Here is a 17,526-nt window from a genome sequence, read left to right on the forward strand (position 1 = left end):
GCCGTTGGGATTCTGGAGCCAGGATTACGTCTGCTGTCGGGATTCCGGCACCAGTATTCTGACCGCCGGCATCCTGACCGCTGGGATGCCGACTACATCCCCCCTGACAGGTCGTCCACTCTACTGAAATGTAGCTGTGGTTCCATCCATGTCATTTATCTGTGCTGTGAGTAACATCCCTTTTAGATGGACACAATCAACAAAGTGTTATTTTTAATTTGAATGTGTTTTTTCTCAGCCAAGATAAACCAGAGCAGTTGCGTTCCCACTTTAGAAAATTAAATGTTCTCAGGATAAAATGCAGAAATGATAACTTACAGCTGGTTCACAGCTGGGAACTTTCTGCAGTAAACATCCCAATCCTGAGATTCTTTATAGTACTTAATAATCTATTAGGCTTGAATTTGAATGTATAAAATGACACACTGGTTAAATTAAAAGGTATTAAACTTCTGAACTAGCAGCATGGAAAGCCGCAACATGGATATACAGTGATAATGGGAACCAGCCTGGGATGAATAAATAAATACATAAATGAAAACTAGGCCAGTGCTGAAAGCTCATCCCAGCCTCCCTTTACCAGTCGGATGTTGGGGGTAATACGTTAGATAGAATAAAATAGTACTTCTGTGTGTGGCACTACTGGTCCCAGCAATAAAATGTATCAGAATGAAATATGTAAGAAAAAACATATTTTAATACTAGCTGTTGCCCGTGGCTTCGCCCATGATGAAATTGCTTCTGCCAGACTGCATCTCCAGGGGGATGTCATACGGCTTGAGTCTCACTTGATTTCGTGCCGTACGCCTATCATTTGCAGCTTCTCTTGCGGCTGAATGGGCATAACTGGGTGGTTATGGGACATTTGCTTGTAAGCTAAGTTGAGTGAGGGTATGTAAACACAATTACAGACTATAGGCCTAAGTCAGAGGTGTACGTAATGCCGATGTTTATGCAGTATGTGTGAAGTTACCATTGTGACTCGCAGTGAGGATTTATTGGTAAAGTGATTGACAGGCAGGGAGCGAGTTTGTGGGCGGCATCGGGAGGTGGAGAATGTAAAGACCGAATCGCAGACATGTCACAACCATTTCAAGGAGTGTCTCAGCCTGTGACTGTGGTCCCGTATGCAGAAAAATGGCTCCGGCGTCTCGGCTATTCTTAGTAACCAGTTATCCGAAAATATGTGACCGATGCTGCATCTTTGTACGCAGTTGTTTGGATTTGCAAAGCCGTCCGGTGGGCATCCCATTACAAATCCTAACGTCTGTGACATTTGCATATTTTTGCACAGACACTGCATCCAAATTTCGCAGCAGTGGTGTCATTAGCCTCCATCTCTGAGTCAGGACCTATGCTGAATTGTACCTACACAGAGATCCATCTGATTTCAGACGCATCTCTTGCACCAAGTATAGGGCTTCATGTGCTTGCTGATAATGATGGAGGCTATTGGAACATGTGGTTTCATAGTGGGCGCTGCAGCCACAGCTCAGTATACCGGCGAATATCCACTTTTAGTTCCTTGCATGCAACTCTGAATTGGGCCCCTAGATTTCCCTCTACAGGTGTAAGGGATGCAAGCGGACCTTAAGTTGTGCTCTAAATTTCATGTTGTTCTACAGCAGATGCACAGCAAAACAAAGTGTCAATTTATACTTCCTATTGTGACATCCAACTCTAAATGAGGCCATAGGAGTGTAAAACCATAGACATGTAATTGGAAAGTAGCACAAAGAATATACAGAGAGTAACAGAGGGTTTACCTTAATGTAACTGGTATATTGTTTACAGGCCTGGGCTACTGATATCATGACAGTTGTCAGAAATCCCCTGCTATACAACGCTTCCCGTTACTCCTTCTATGAGAAAATGTAAGTACTGTAAATTACTTAATGATTATAAGGAAAATAAATAAATAGCAGTTTATACATTTTTATACAATCTCATCATTTGAAAAACATGTCAGTGCACTTCTGCCTGACCCCATCATTCATCATCATCATCGTTTTGCTGGGGCTTTTAGTTTTTGTGCACATCTTATCACACTCTCTGTGATATACTGCAACCCTCATCTTGCCCAAAGTCAAAGGATCTGAATATATGATTAACGCCAATCATGAGTTTAACAAATTTGCATTATACAGATGTGTCCTCATATACCTATGGGCAGGGGTGTATCTAAGGGTCAGAGCACCCCTGGCAAAATAATCGACTGGTGCCCCCCCTCCCCCCCATTCTAAAGTCCCCACTCCCCAGCCAGCCCCCATTCTAAAGTCCCCACTCCCCAGCCAGCCCCGACAGGTCCCGTGCCGTGCCCCCAATCCCCACTTACCTTGTTGTTGCAGTGGTCTCGCGGGCCGCGGCCCCTCTGTCTTCTCTTTAGCACTGGTCACGCGCGCCTGGTCTTCTCTCCATACAAAAAAAACCCTCATCTCACGGCGCCGCCAGGTGCGTAGCCACGCACTACAGGAAGCTGCGTGGATGAGGCTGCTGCTGCCAGTCCTCCCCGGGCTTGAGCAGCTTCCCGAAGTGCACGCCTACCGGCGCCGGGAGATGAAGGGGTTTTTTTAAGAGAAGACCCAGCGCGTATCTACTACCTGGCCAAGGATGGCACCGCTGGGTGGCGCACCCCATCGGCCGGCGCCCCTGACGATTGCCATCCTGGCCAATGTGTAGATATGCCCCTGCCTATGGGTAAATGTACTAAGAACCGTGTCTGGCACAGATTGCATTCCTGTGCGAGTTTCCCCTGATTTTGCAACTCTGAGATTTGCTAATGGCAAACACTGCCAATCAGCAGCCACTGCCATAGAAACCAATCGCTGATTGGCTAATACCCCTTTCACATCAGAAATGCCAGGATGCACCCGGGATTTGTACATGCATCGATCGCGGGTGTGACCCGGCTGAGACCCCTTTCAGACTGGCAGCCCGACCCGGCAATAATGCTGTGTCAATGACATCACCGCCATCACTGCTGAGCCGGCACTAGGAGATACGATCACCTCCAAGCGCCGACTCTTCCTATGCAGTGATCGGAACCCGTGTCGCCTCGACCCAGGTTACCCGTTCACACTGCACTGCGAGCTGGATTGAACCCATGTTCAGCCCTGCTCGTTACCCGAGTTGAAATGCCGGATCGCTCAACCCGGATTATTTCAACTGGGCCCTTTCACACTGCACAGTAACCCGGTTGGCTGCTCGTTCATGTGCACTAACCCTGGTTATTTGCTGGCAGTGTGAAAGGGGTATGAGGGGTGTGACTCCTAGCCAATCAGTGCTAAGGCGCACAAAACCTTGTGGGTTCTGTTCTCCAGGGAAGAGCTGTACATACACTTTGTACATACAGAGTTTCTATGGGATCAGGATTGCTGCTTGATATTTTGCTAACCCCCTGGATGTCTACCTAGAGAAAGGGACCGACCAGCACCATGGACTAGGTAAGTATGTAATGTGAGTGTGTAATAAAGGGTTAACATATTCACTGTCTACATATTTTCTTCGCAGTGCGGGTAAAGGTGTTGTTCTCCAAGTGCCTCATGCCAGGGCTGTCTTTCTGGGGACCTATAGTCCCACTTTAAAGAACAATATTAACTACTATCTTTCACCCATTAACCCTGCACCCACCTCCACCAGGGGTGCAGGGAATTACCATGAGTATCCTCTGGAGAGGGGACCACTTTCCGAGGAATCTCAGGCTGAATCATACTTTGGTAAGGGGTACCCCATGATGCGTTTCCCTCTGCTATGGCATTACCTCCCTCCTGGTTGAGCGCGAAGCTGGTTACTGGCAATATGGGGGAACCCCATTTTTCCAGTACTAGAATGTGCTCCAAGGTTCAGGTCTGGTTATGCTTTTGGGGAGGGGAGACCCAGCGTTGATTTTTTTCTATTTTTTAACACTTAATTTTAATTTATTGTTTGGGCGGGTTGTTTTTTTTTAACTTGCAGTATCCATCGGTTTTGAACTAAAAGATCAAAACCGACGACATTTACAGCTGCAGAAACTGACTGACATCATCATCAGATTTCATCTGAAGCTGACACCCCCGATGGATGATAGTCTTTTTTTGACTGCAACACGACGGCGATGTCTGTCGATAGCCCAAACCAACTGTTAGTAAATTTACCCATCAGACTCATTTGCACATAGATATGCAGTGTCCCATATCAATTAATGAGCGCAGTCCTTCTGAAGTGGTTTGTCACATCCGATTGCAACTAAGTCACACTTTCAGACAAAAAAGATGCAAAAAAGTCGCTTGACACAAGCTGAGTCGCACTGGACATGGCGCACCAAGAAGAGCTGTTTGCCACAACTGCAGCAATAATATATGAGGACATATCTGTATTTTGCAATAAATATACTGTTTACATTTCAGCTTCTACTTTCCATACAGATCTTGACATTCATCAAAAACATCTTTAATTATAAACTGTTCATATCTTTTGTTTGTTTTGATTTCTCTCTTTTCCTCTTTTCTTAGACATGTGAAGCTTACACTTCAACTAAATGCAGAGGGAAAGATTCCTGTACGCAAGTAAGTAATAAATAGCCAAGGCTAAACAGACACTTGTTGTTTGTTTTCATAGATGCAAAGTCTGCTGATGGCAGGCTAACATACAGTTAGTATATTATTATTATCATTGAACTTTAAGGCGCCGGACAATGGGGTAAATAGAACATAAATGCGAATGACCAGACAAGACTGCGCTAATTAAAAAACACACTACTGGACTGTGAGATGGCAGCAGTACAATGGTCAGGGCTCCTTATGTTCAAAAATTAATAATTTAATCACATTCGATATAATTGACAACACATCACCTTCATTTAAAAATAACAATGTAACTAGCAATATCCACGGTTATATGGATATCTCAATATTAGTGCCCTAATAAGGTACTTTGTAAGGCCTTCTGGAACCGATACATATATGACTCTATTAGGCTGGTGTTTAATCCATGAGAGAATGAGTCCAAAGTCAAGTGGAAATCCTTATGGAATGGAATGTACAGACGAAGCCTACAGTTCCTTTTAGGACAGGTATAACGAGCTGACACAAAGTCTTATCTCAAATCCTGTATATTTACCACGCTTGGGTGCATTTATATTATCTGGAGTTGAATAAGCTGCTTTCTGAGCCGGGATATGCTGCACCCGCAGTCTCTCCCTCAGCCCAGTGGGATTAGAGTAGCGACTTGTCTATCTTCTCCATTTAAGTCCAGAAAGTGTTCCAGTACTCCAGTACACTTGACACACTTGGGGGTGCTAACATTCCGGGGTCCCCTGACGCATTTCACCCCTTCACATAGAGGCTTTTTCAAAGAGAAACTTACACATAATGGACATACAAGTTAGACAAAATAAGGCATACTTTATAACACAGTGTAGGGAGGGCCCTGCTCGTGAGAGACCTTGTTATCCAGAGGGTAAAGAGAACTGCTGAGATAATAGAAGCAATTGCATCTGTGAATCACAATTGGGACAGCTGTGAGGGTGCACTAGTGTGGGTGTATAGGTGAGAGTAGAGTAGATGTGAGGGTGCACTAGTGTGGGTGTATAGGTGAGAGTAGGTGTGAGGGTGCACTAGTGTGGGTGTATAGGTGAGAGTAGAGTAGGTGTGAGGGTGCACTAGTGTGGGTGTATAGGTGAGAGTAGAGTAGATGTGAGGGTGCACTAGTGTGGGTGTATAGGTGAGAGTAGGTGTGAGGGTGCACTAGTGTGGGTGTATAGGTGAGAGTAGAGTAGGTGTGAGGGTGCACTAGTGTGGGTGTATAGGTGAGAGTAGAGTAGGTGTGAGGGTGCACTAGTGTGGGTGTATAGGTGAGAGTAGAGTAGGTGTGAGGGTGCACTAGTGTGGGTGTATAGGTGAGAGTAGAGTAGGTGAGAGGGTGCACTAGTGTGGGTGTATAGGTGAGAGTAGGTGTGAGGGTGCACTAGTGTGGGTGTATAGGTGAGAGTAGAGTAGGTGTGAGGGTGCACTAGTGTGGGTGTATAGGTGAGAGTAGAGTAGGTGTGAGGGTGCACTAGTGTGGGTGTATAGGTGAGAGTAGATCTGAGGGTGCACTAGTGTGGGTGTATAGGTGAGAGTAGAGTAGGTGTGAGGGTGCATTAGTGTGGGTGTATAGGTGAGAGTAGAGTAGGTGTGAGGGTGCACTAGTGTGGGTGTATAGGTGAGAGTAGAGTAGGTGTGAGGGTGCACTAGTGTGGGTGTATAGGTGAGAGTAGAGTAGGTGTGAGGGTGCACTAGTGTGGGTGTATAGGTGAGAGTAGAGTAGGTGAGAGGGTGCACTAGTGTGGGTGTATAGGTGAGAGTAGGTGTGAGGGTGCACTAGTGTGGGTGTATAGGTGAGAGTAGAGTAGGTGTGAGGGTGCACTAGTGTGGGTGTATAGGTGAGAGTAGAGTAGGTGTGAGGGTGCACTAGTGTGGGTGTATAGGTGAGAGTAGATCTGAGGGTGCACTAGTGTGGGTGTATAGGTGAGAGTAGAGTAGGTGTGAGGGTGCATTAGTGTGGGTGTATAGGTGAGAGTAGAGTAGGTGTGAGGGTGCACTAGTGTGGGTGTATAGGTGAGAGTAGAGTAGGTGAGAGGGTGCACTAGTGTGGGTGTATAGGTGAGAGTAGGTGTGAGGGTGCACTAGTGTGGGTGTATAGGTGAGAGTAGAGTAGGTGTGAGGGTGCACTAGTGTGGGTGTATAGGTGAGAGTAGAGTAGGTGTGAGGGTGCATTAGTGTGGGTGTATAGGTGAGAGTAGAGTAGGTGTGAGGGTGCACTAGTGTGGGTGTATAGGTGAGAGTAGGTCAGAGGGTGCACTAGTGTGGGTGTATAGGTGAGAGTAGAATAGGTGTGAGGGTGCACTAGTGTGGGTGTATAGGTGAGAGTAGAATAGGTGTGAGGGTGCACTAGTGTGGGTGTATAGGTGAGAGTAGAGTAGGTGTGAGGGTGCACTAGTGTGGGTGTATAGGTGAGAGTAGAGTAGGTGTGAGGGTGCATTAGTGTGGGTAGTACAGGTGAAAGTTGGGTACATGTGAGGGAACAATAGTCTTGGTAGTTTAGATGTGATTGTGCACTTGTGTGGGTAGTATAGGTTTGAGTTGGGAAGGTGTCAGGGAGCACTAGTGTTTGTAGTATAGGTTTGTGAGTATGGTAGGTGTGAGGGTGCACTAGTGTGGGTAGTATGGGTAGAAGTAGGATAGGTGTTAGGGCACACTAGTGTGGGTAGTATAGTTGTAAGTAGGGTAGGTGCAGGGTGCAGTAGTGTGAGTCGTATAAATGTGAGTAGGGTAGGTGTGAGGCTGCACTACTGTGGCTGGTATAGGTATGAGTCTGCAATAGTGTGAGCAGTATAGGTTAGAGAAGAATAAGTGTGATCGAGCACTAGTGTGGGTAGTATGGTCTGAGTATTGACATTCAGGCCATGCCAGCATTCACGTGTCGACATTCTGAATGTTGAACTCGTATACCACACCCATTCAATCTGCATGTTGATATTGACTAGGGTTAATTTTCTAAGACCATGAAAGTGTTTGTAAAAAATCAGTCTAGTAATATTGTCAGTAGGTTATATTGCGTAAACCATTACAAAAACACTATAATGGCACTTATTTATATGGTAAATTACTACACCTCTCATGCAGAAAATTGTCATTCCAATCATTACTAACTGTAGAAACCTATCATCCCAAATGCAGTGTAACCATGGCATATACCATTTACAGGTTCTAGTAATAAGGTTACTAGTATCACAAAGTTTAATTGTGGTCTGCCATTAAATTATTATGAAACATCCCACCAGCCTATTCATTTATTAGTTATGTGGTATATGATGGAAAGGTACAGTACTGTGTAGATAACCTGATAATATACAGTAACTGCCATGATGTGAGCTTGTCACCTAGTAATCACAATTTTATTTCCACGCGCAGCAAACTGTGCCTGGTTATTGTGTATTTACTGCAACCTTGGTGAGCTAGTGACCCATCGCTGAGCTAACAGAGGTTTTATTTACTACAGTGTATTGTAGACCTCGCTACCTTCAAATCATGGTTTTTTTTCTTCTTGCACAGTATTTTCCAGCTGTTTCCTGCAGACAGGAAGAGAGTGGAACAAGCTTTAAATGCTTGTCATCTATCGAAGGGGAAAGTGAGTTCCATGCCTTCAGAGTCTTTGGGGTCAATTTACTACAGGTTGATTTTAATTGATTAAACTCTGAGCACCGGCATCCCAACCGCCAGAATCGTAACTACATCAATTTGTTTATTAGCATAAAGTAGCAAATCAAGCTTCCGCAGCTGCCTGCACCTACTGCCACAGATCTAGATGAACCAATTGGTCTTTATTTACTGTCAGTATTATGTTTATGTGTCATTACTAAATATTGCCTTTTACTTAAATATGAAATAACTTAAGGAGCATACACACCAGACGATATGCTCCCTGGGCGATATCGCCTAGTGTGTCCCTGGCAGGGTGTACTCAATGTCGTTCATTACATTGAGCACACCCGCTGAACGATATCATTAACAATATCATTCAGCGCCGGGCTCTCTCCCTCCTACCCCAACATGCAGCAACCCAACAATATCGTCAGGTTGGCCTGCATGTTTGCCCGATGAACGATAAAGACCAGAGCCGTAACTAAACTTTTTGGTGCCATGTGCCAGAAAGAGCACTGGTGCCACCCTTCCCCCCCATTTTTTAAATAGGGACATTAGATAGTGCACCTGAAAAGGGCCATGGCCTCATGGGGAAGGGCCAGGGAAGATACAGGAGAGGCCAGTAGATATTTTGGATAAAACAAGAGTAAGCTACAAGTGAGAATGATGATAAACAGGAAAAGTGACAGCGCTCCAAACAGTGCTCCCTGCCCTGCGGTGCCCAGTGCCATGGCACTGGTCGCACTGCCTTAGTTACGGCCGTGATAAAGACGAACAAATTGTGGGAATGCGCATCATTGGTCATTCGTTCGTTCATCGTTTAGGTGAAAAAATGGACGGTAAAGTGAACGATAACGATATCGTTATCGCTCAGTCGTCCACTTTAATCGCCCAGTGTGTACGCACCGTTACAGTTTGCTTTGTTTAATCCTATATGGTTCTCTTCTATAGCAGTCATCAGCGGCAACTCAGTTGTGGCAATGGAATGCAGGCACCTCGTACTTACATGGCACATGCTCCCTCACACCCATAGAGGAGTGCAGGAAAATGTGCAAGGTCGCGGTACTGTAATTCTCAGTGATGTCACATTGCCAATAACTAAATGCACTGCCCTGCTGCAAGGACCAAAGCTCTAGTGGTATTCATTTATATCATTATACTGTGATTTCAGCCTTTGTTTTATCTTCAGAATGATGCCATCAACCCTGAGGATTTCCCTGAGTCTGTCTACAGAACCTTCCTTATGCAGCTCTGCCCACGGCCAGAGATAGATGAAATCTTCACCTCCTAGTGAGTCCTACAGGTTACTGAGATCTGTGTATTGCACAGCTCTACAGCTAATAATCACTATTCATATCCACACTACGCAAACCATTTGTGATCTCTTCAAATGTCTTCACCAAAGTTAAATAAGGAAAAAAAAAACAACTCAAAAGTGTAATAAGTTCAATACGTCACACACCCAATGTGAAAATATGTTGATGTGGATCCTTAAACTAATAGGAGGATTCTTGAAAGTGTAAAGTTTTTCCTAATATTTAAAAAAAAAAGGTACACTACAGTCATTAATGGCCAAATGAAATACACAGACATATACCATGAAATCCGATGGTCACCACCATATATGGGCAAACTAGCATAAATTAAAATTATATAAAATGCTGGAAATGAGACTTTGGCCACACCTATCAGAGTACCAATGTAATATAATGCACAGCAGTCCTGCATACAAATCAGTCCCAGGTTCAGCCTATTGAAGCAGCGCTGAATACATGATCCTCCATAGTTGTTGCTGGCATCCTCATTAGCTTCTCCTGCTTCTACTCCTGAATCAGACCACAGACAGAGACGTATGGGACTTGTGCTTCCCTACATTTATATACATTGTGAATTTCATAAACACCCATCTTAAGGGACTCTGTGATGAATACAGTAAAGCATCTATATACGGGCTGCTTTACTTCCTACCAAACCTACAACTTCCATCTCTGGGAGTCGTTGCACTTAGCAGATATTAATCTATTTATTGTTACATACAAGGCAGACACTTCCCCTCAGCTATTTCATTTAGTTGTTGTGACATAACTGCAACACAAAGTGTAATATTATAGTGCAAAAGAGGAATATAGCATTTGACAGAAATACAGATCCCTTAGGCTAGGGTGAGCAATAAGTGCCCCCCCCCCCCCCAGTTGTAGGTGAGACATTAAAAAAAGGACCAGCATTTTTTAATTATACTGCTATAATGGGAGGCATGGTGGCACAGTGATTAGCGGTGTTGCCTAACAGCACTTTGGCCATTACTTGAAGTCCAATCTTGTTTTTCTTAGTTTAATAAATTAGTGAAGAATTATATGGACTTTGGCCCTCATTCAGAGCCGTACGCTCTGAGCAGAGCGCACGCTCTGAATGAGGGCCGCCCTCCATAATTATGGAGCGTCCTCCTGGACGCTCGTATAGCTGTGGGTCACCACCCACAGCCTATACGAGCGTGCAGTTTGATGGCCGCGATGGTCGTGACCATCGCCACTGCGAGCCGGAGCCTGCGGTTGAGGTTTTCAACCGCAAGGCCCGGAGTGATTTTGGCTCTATCAGAGCCAAAATCACTCCCACTGACATCACTAGTGATGTCAGTGGGCCGGCTTCTGACGGTAGGCGTTCCCTTGGGAACGCCCCCGTCAGGGAGGCACGCCTCCGGCACGCCCACCAAATGGGGCATGCTGTCAATCAACATCGACAGCACGCCCCCTTTGATCAGACACAACGAGCGAAGGAAAGTCCTTCGCTCGTCGCGTCTGGCGCATGCGCACGACGGAGCTCCCTCCGTCGTGCGCATGCTCAGTGCAGACCATCGACCCACTTGCGAGCGTACAGCCACTCGCGAGTGGGTCTGAATCAGGCCCTTTGGTACTTAAGCTGGGTACACACCTATACAATCGTCGGGCCGTTCCTTCGATATTGAGAGAAGATTGTATAGGTGTGTACACTGTCCTGATGCAGGAGCGTTAGCCGATGACGCTTCTGCAATGGCCGGGATCAGGTGGTCGAATCTGTTTAATATATATTGTGCAGATATACAGTATAACTATATATGCACAATGTGTACACGGCTCACAGGCAGCTGACAGGGGTCACACTGGGGAAACACTCCACAGCTGGTCGGTAGAGTTTTACCCGATCAGCCGCTGATTGTACAGGTGTGTACCCAGCATTAGCTGGTTTAGATGTTTAGTCTGTAAAGTATACCTAAGCCTATTACTACATTAAGCCGTCTCTTATCTGTAAAAGTAACCAATATGTGTGTGACTGAGTCTCCATCTGTACACAAGGTGCTCTGATGCCGCGGCCATGGCTTTTTCTCATGCCAAGCTCCATTGTGCTTTATCTGCGACTTTCTACATATATAAAACCAATCCTATGCAGCTAATGTCGCAGTCCGGCATCTCTATTACACTGAGTGGTGTTTCGCTGCAGCCTAGTCACACCAGGCATCTTGCCCTTGCAGTATGGTGTATAGATGCAGGTGTATGAGTACACATCTGTACTATGCAATATCATACAGGCGTTTGTTAAGTTGTCGACATTGTGACTGTTGAACAAGCATACTAAGCCCATATTATACAATTATAAAATATAGAGTGCATGCGGAAAGTATTCACAGCGGTTCACTTTTTCCACATTTTGTTATGTTACAGCCTTATTCCAAAATGGAATAAATTCATTTTTGTCCTCAAAATTCTACACACAATACCCCATAATGACATGCAAATTTAATTTAAAAACAAAACTAAGAAATCACATGTACATAAGTATTCACAGCCTTTGCCATGAAGCTCAAAATTGAGCTCAGGTGCATCCTGTTTCCACTAATCATCCTTGAGATGTTCCTACAGATGTTCCTGGTAAATTCAGTTGATTGGACATGATTTTGAAAGGCATACACCTGTCTATATAAGGTCCCACACTTGACAGTGCATGTCAGAGCACAAACCGAGCATGAAGTCCAAGGAATTGTCTGTAGACCTCCGAGACAGGATTGTCTCAAGGCACAAATCTGGGGAAGGGTACAGAAAATATCTGCTGCTTTGAAGGTCCCAATGCGCACATTGGCCTCCATGATCCGTAAATGGAAGAAGTTCGGAACCACCAGGACTCTTCCTAGAGTTGCCCGGCCGTCTAAACTGACCGATCGGGGCCCTAGTCAGGGAGGTGACCAAGAACCCGATGGTCACTCTGTCAGAGCTACAACATTCCTCTGTGGAGTGAGGAGAATCTTCCAGAAGGACAACCATCTGTGCAGCAATCCACCAATCAGGCATGTATGGTAGAGTGGCCAGATGGAAGCCACTCTGTAGTAAAAAGCACATGGCAGCCCATCTGGAGTTTGCCAAAATGCACCTGAAGGACTCTCAGACCATGAGAAACAAAATTCTCTGGCCTGATGAGACAAAGATTGAACTCTTTGGCGTGAATGCCAGGCGTTATGTTTGGAGGAAGCCAGACACCGCTCATCACCAGGCCAATACCATCCCTATAGTGAAACATGGTGGTGGCAGCATCATGCTGTGGGAAAGTTTTTCAGCGACAGGAACTGGGAGACTAGTCAGGATAGAGGGAAAGATGAATGCAGCAATGTACAGAGACATCCTGGATAAAAACCTGCTTCAGAGCTCTCTTGACCTCAGACTGGGGACAACGGTTCATCTTCCAGCAGGACAACGACCTAAGCACACGGCCAAGATATCAAAGGAGTGACTTGAGGACAACTCTGTGAATGTCCTTGAGTGGCCCAGCCAGAGCCCAGACTTGAATCCGATTGAACATCTCTGGAGATATCTGAAAATGGCTGTGCACCGATGCTTCCCATCCAACCTGATGAAGCTTGAGAGGTGCTGCAAAGAGGAATTGGCGAAACTGCCCAAAGATAGGTGTGCCAAGCTTGTAGCATCATATTCTGTAATTGCTGCTAAAGGTGCATCAGCAAAGTATTGAGCAAAGGCTGTGAATACTTATGTACATGTGATTTCTTAGTTGTTTTTTTTGCAGAAATCTCAAAAAAACTTTTTACATGTTGTCATTATGGGGTATTGTGTATAGAATTTTGAGGACAAAAATGAATTTATTCCATTTTGGAATAAGGCTGTAACATAACAAAATGTGGAAAAAGTGAAGTGCTGTGAATACTTTCCAGATGCACTGTACAATCCCTTCCCCTGCTTATATTACATTATAATCAGAGGCGGATCTAGTGTGCTTGTGTGCACCGAAGGTGCTCGCGAAAGGTGCATGACCTGATAGAAGTCAACCACATTGTTTTGTATACAAATAGAACAACTGAGAGCAAAACTAAAAAAAGAGGAAACCACAATTCTTGCAAAAGGTATTGTGTCCACTAGGGTGGCCCACTGCCCACACAAAAAATACAACAAAAAAGTGTTAGACTTTCTGAAAGAGCACGGTGATCTTGTTATTGAGGAAATTATCTTGGAAACTTACTTGTCTGTGTGTGAAATTATTCTTTTGGAGTTAGCACTATGGGCCTGATTCAGACCCACTCGCGAGCGGCTGTCCGCTCGCAAGTGGGTCGATGTTATGGACTGAGCATGCGCACGACGGAGGGAGCTCCGTCGTACGCATGCGCCAGACGCGACGAGCGAAGGAAAGTCCTTCGCTCGTTGTGTCCGATCAAAGGGGGTGTGCTGTCAATGTTGATTGACAGCACGCCCCCTTTGGTGGGCGTGCCGGGGGTGTGCCTCCCTGACGGGGGCGTTCCCACGGGAACGCCTCCCGTCAGAAGCCGGCCCACTGACATCACTAGTGATGTCAGTGGGAGTGATTTTGGCTCTGATAGAGCCAAAATCACTCCGGAGCTTGCGGTTGAAAACCTCAACCGCAGGCTCCGGCTCGCAAATTCGATGGTCACGATGGTCTCGACCATCGCGACCATCACAATGCACGCTCGTATAGCCTGTGGGTGGTGACCCACAGCTATACGAGCGTCCAGGAGGACGCTCCATGAAAATGGAGCCCGGCCCTCATTCAGAGCGTGCGCTCTGCTCAGAGCGTACGGCTCTGAATGAGGGCCTATTTTTTTTTTTTTAAATGTTTGTGGCGTATTTTATGTGATTTTTAAGTTCAGACTGAAATAAATATCAAAACGCAAATGATCTTTCCTGTGTTCCTGTTCTTATTTGACATTTTTCAGTCATCTTTTATCTGCTTTTTGTTCCCAGCCACTCCAAAGCCAAACCTTACATGACTAAAGATCATCTCACCAAGTTCATCAACCACAAACAAAGAGATTCCCGGCTGAATGAATTGCTGTTCCCACCTGCAAAGCCAGAACAAGTACAAGTTCTCATAGAGAAATATGAACCTAGTGCCATCAACAAACAGAGAGGTGGGATTTATGTGTGGTCTTCAAGGAAGAGGTCTTATAATTATACAACAGCAAACTGACTACACTGTGGGGCTCCTGTACAGTTGGATCTATTTCTGTTTTTGTGTGTGTAATGCAGTATATGCATTTGCATAGTGAGTATGCATGCCAAATACCCTACACATATAACCCAGACCCTCCAACTATACCGATTTAGCCGGTACAGTACCTCTTTTTAAAGGTCTGTACCGGCAAACAGGGGCTGTACCGTTTTGTACCGGTGGGCAGGGCCGCCAGTGTCCCGGGCCCGGACACTAGGGGGGCCCATCCGTCACTGATACTACTGCCCGCTATTACCCCCCTGACAGACAGACAGTGACAGCCCCACCCCCGCCGCTGCACAATAGAGTGAGTAAAGTGACTCGTCATGAGTCACTTCTCACTCAGAAGCCCTCCCGCTCCGCCTCCTTCCTTACCTATTGGCCGGCGCGGCGTGACTTCAGTGATCAAAGGAAAACTTTATTGAGGACACGCTGAATGAGAGAGGAGCCGCAGTGGGTGTGTGGTGTTGTGTGAGGAGCCGCCCGAAGCAGACAGAAGAACGTAGGAGCGGGTAAGGTAAGCGTGTCACTTCTCCCAGAGCGCTAGGCCATTGATTCTGAATTCAGTCGATAGAGCACAGCCCCCTGTGGACACGCCCCTTTATATATAACCACGCCCCCTTTTGAATGCAGCCACACCCCTGTACCGGGTTTGCCCTGTGAAATGTTGGAGGGTATGATAACTTGCACACAAGTTTAAATCTAGATTTTTACACATCTCCTGTTTACACCTGTAGATGCAGATTGTAGACTGAAGTGGGAGGGGCAGGCATAGCAGAGTGACAGCATGGGCGTGCTCATGTACTTGTGACTCTGGGCCTGATTCAGAGCCGGACGCTCTGACCAGAGCGCTCGCTCTGAATCAGGGCCCTCCTACCTAAACTTGGAGCGGCCTCCTGGCCGCTCGCATAGCTGTGGGTGACCACCCACAGCATATGCGAGCGGCCAAAAAGATGGTCGCGATGGTCAAGACCATCGCGACCATCGGGCTTGCGACGAGACCCTGCGGTAGGGTCTCGGTGACCGCAAGCCCTGGAGTGATTTTGGCTCTATCAGAGCCAAAATCACTCCCACTGACATCACTAGTGATGTCAGTGGGGCCGGACCCAGACGGTGGGCGTTCCCATGGGAACGCCTCCGTCTGGCAGCCACGCCCCCGGCACGCCCACCAAAGGGGGCGTGCTGTCAATCAACATCGACAGCACGCCCCCTTTGGTGCGAGACCCATAACGACGGCTACCCCGTCGTTATTCGGGTCTCGCGCATGCGCACGACGGAGCTCCCTCCATCGTGCGCATGCGCACTAGGGCACCATCGACCCGCTTGCGAGCGCTCAGGCCCTCTGAATGTAAGCACAGCTATGCCTGTCAGGAGGCATGTCACTTGCAAGTGCCAAGGCCGTAACTAGGGGTGAGCAAGCAGTGCCGTTGTTGCCCCACAACAGGGGCGTTTTTATAATGGGTGCAAGGTGTGCGGTGCCTGGGTCTAGGGGGTCCCACACACCGCACATCCTGCACCCAATTATATATAGTCACCTTTCCGTTCGCCCGGCGCTGCAGAAATCACTGGGAAAATGGCCACAGCGGCCATTTCCCCAGTGATTCGCACATGCGCAGTAGAGATACCTGAGAACGTGCACTACTCTCTCTTGTGTACATGACACTTCATTACATTATTATATTGTGTATGAATAGGGTCATGGGACTCTCACCTTAACTACTAAAGCTGCATACACACGTAAAGATTTTCTGTCCAACCATCCAGCTAGTTGATTGGTTGGAATGAAAATCTGGTAACGTATTGGAGTAAATGATGATCAGCAATCTTTACGTGTGTATGCAGCTTAACAGTATTAAGCTAGAGTCAAAGTATACACACCTTTAGTTCCTGACTTATGCCTGATCACATGCCTGGGTTGAATAGCACTCAAGCTGCATACACACACAACGATTTTGTTACCAACGATTTTATGAACGATTTTATGAATGATTTTCTGTCAGATTATCAGTTAGATTTTTTAAAGTGTAATGAACGATTTTTTTGAACTACAAACGATTTTTGCATATTCCCTTAATGAAAATCGTTCAGTTGACAAGTCTAACTGAACTGCAAACGTGAACGAGCATGCACGATATTCGTTCATCGTTTGACTCAGAAAGTGAACGATTTTTTCAAACGATTATCGTTAAATGATATCGTTTAACGATAATCGTTCAAAAAATCGTTGTGTGTGTATGCAGCTTAAGCATCATGAGATGCATGTAAAAGCACTTTTTCATTTATGCCTCAATTCCTGTGTATGCTCGGGACAGAAATGAATCAAACCATATATGAGCTCCTGTGTGCTTTCAGCAGGTGCACATTTAACAAAATAACCATTTTTAGATGTTAAATGTGCAAAATTGTACACATATCTATGCAGACTTTTGGATTGGGAGCATCAGGATAAGCATGTATGATAGAGAATAACCATTTGTCATTTTTGCAAGTGATAATGTCAGGAATGAAAAGGCTGAAATAATATTATGTATGGGAAATTACTAATTACATTGTAGTTCTTTTCTTATATGGACACCTAGTGATTGTTCTCCTCTAGGACAGCTGTCTCCGGAAGGCATGGTCTGGTTCCTCTGTGGGTCTGAGAACATCGTTGTGTCACTGGACAAGTTACAAGTAAACCAGAACATGAACCAACCCATTAATCACTACTTTATCAACTCCTCTCACAACACGTACCTCACAGGTACTCTCACATATGTGTGGCCTGTGTGTGCTTGTATGGTATGGAGTTTATACTGTAAGCTACAATGTAAATTAAATAATATGCTCAGTACAGCGCTGCCCAATATGGTGGTATTATGGAAACAACAACAAATAAATAGGG

The 17,526-nt window shown here is 45.8% G+C and overlaps 1 protein-coding gene across 1 annotated transcript in view; it reads left to right on the forward strand.

Annotated features, from left to right (window-relative positions):
• The window catches only part of LOC148475109 (1-phosphatidylinositol 4,5-bisphosphate phosphodiesterase beta-2-like), a 322,551-nt gene that overhangs the window by 214,682 nt on the left and 90,343 nt on the right, over positions 1-17,526 (forward strand). The window contains exons 5-10 of the mRNA XM_088457722.1: positions 1,795-1,874; positions 4,491-4,544; positions 8,073-8,148; positions 9,352-9,452; positions 14,396-14,562; positions 17,239-17,385. Of these exons, the coding sequence (XP_088313848.1) occupies positions 1,795-1,874; positions 4,491-4,544; positions 8,073-8,148; positions 9,352-9,452; positions 14,396-14,562; positions 17,239-17,385 (625 nt within the window). The remainder of the gene's footprint in view (positions 1-1,794; positions 1,875-4,490; positions 4,545-8,072; positions 8,149-9,351; positions 9,453-14,395; positions 14,563-17,238; positions 17,386-17,526) is intronic.

This window comes from Taudactylus pleione, unplaced genomic scaffold (assembly GCF_031769625.1).
Source record: "Taudactylus pleione unplaced genomic scaffold, aTauple2 ptg000778l, whole genome shotgun sequence".
Taxonomy (NCBI): Eukaryota; Metazoa; Chordata; class Amphibia; order Anura; family Myobatrachidae; genus Taudactylus; species Taudactylus pleione.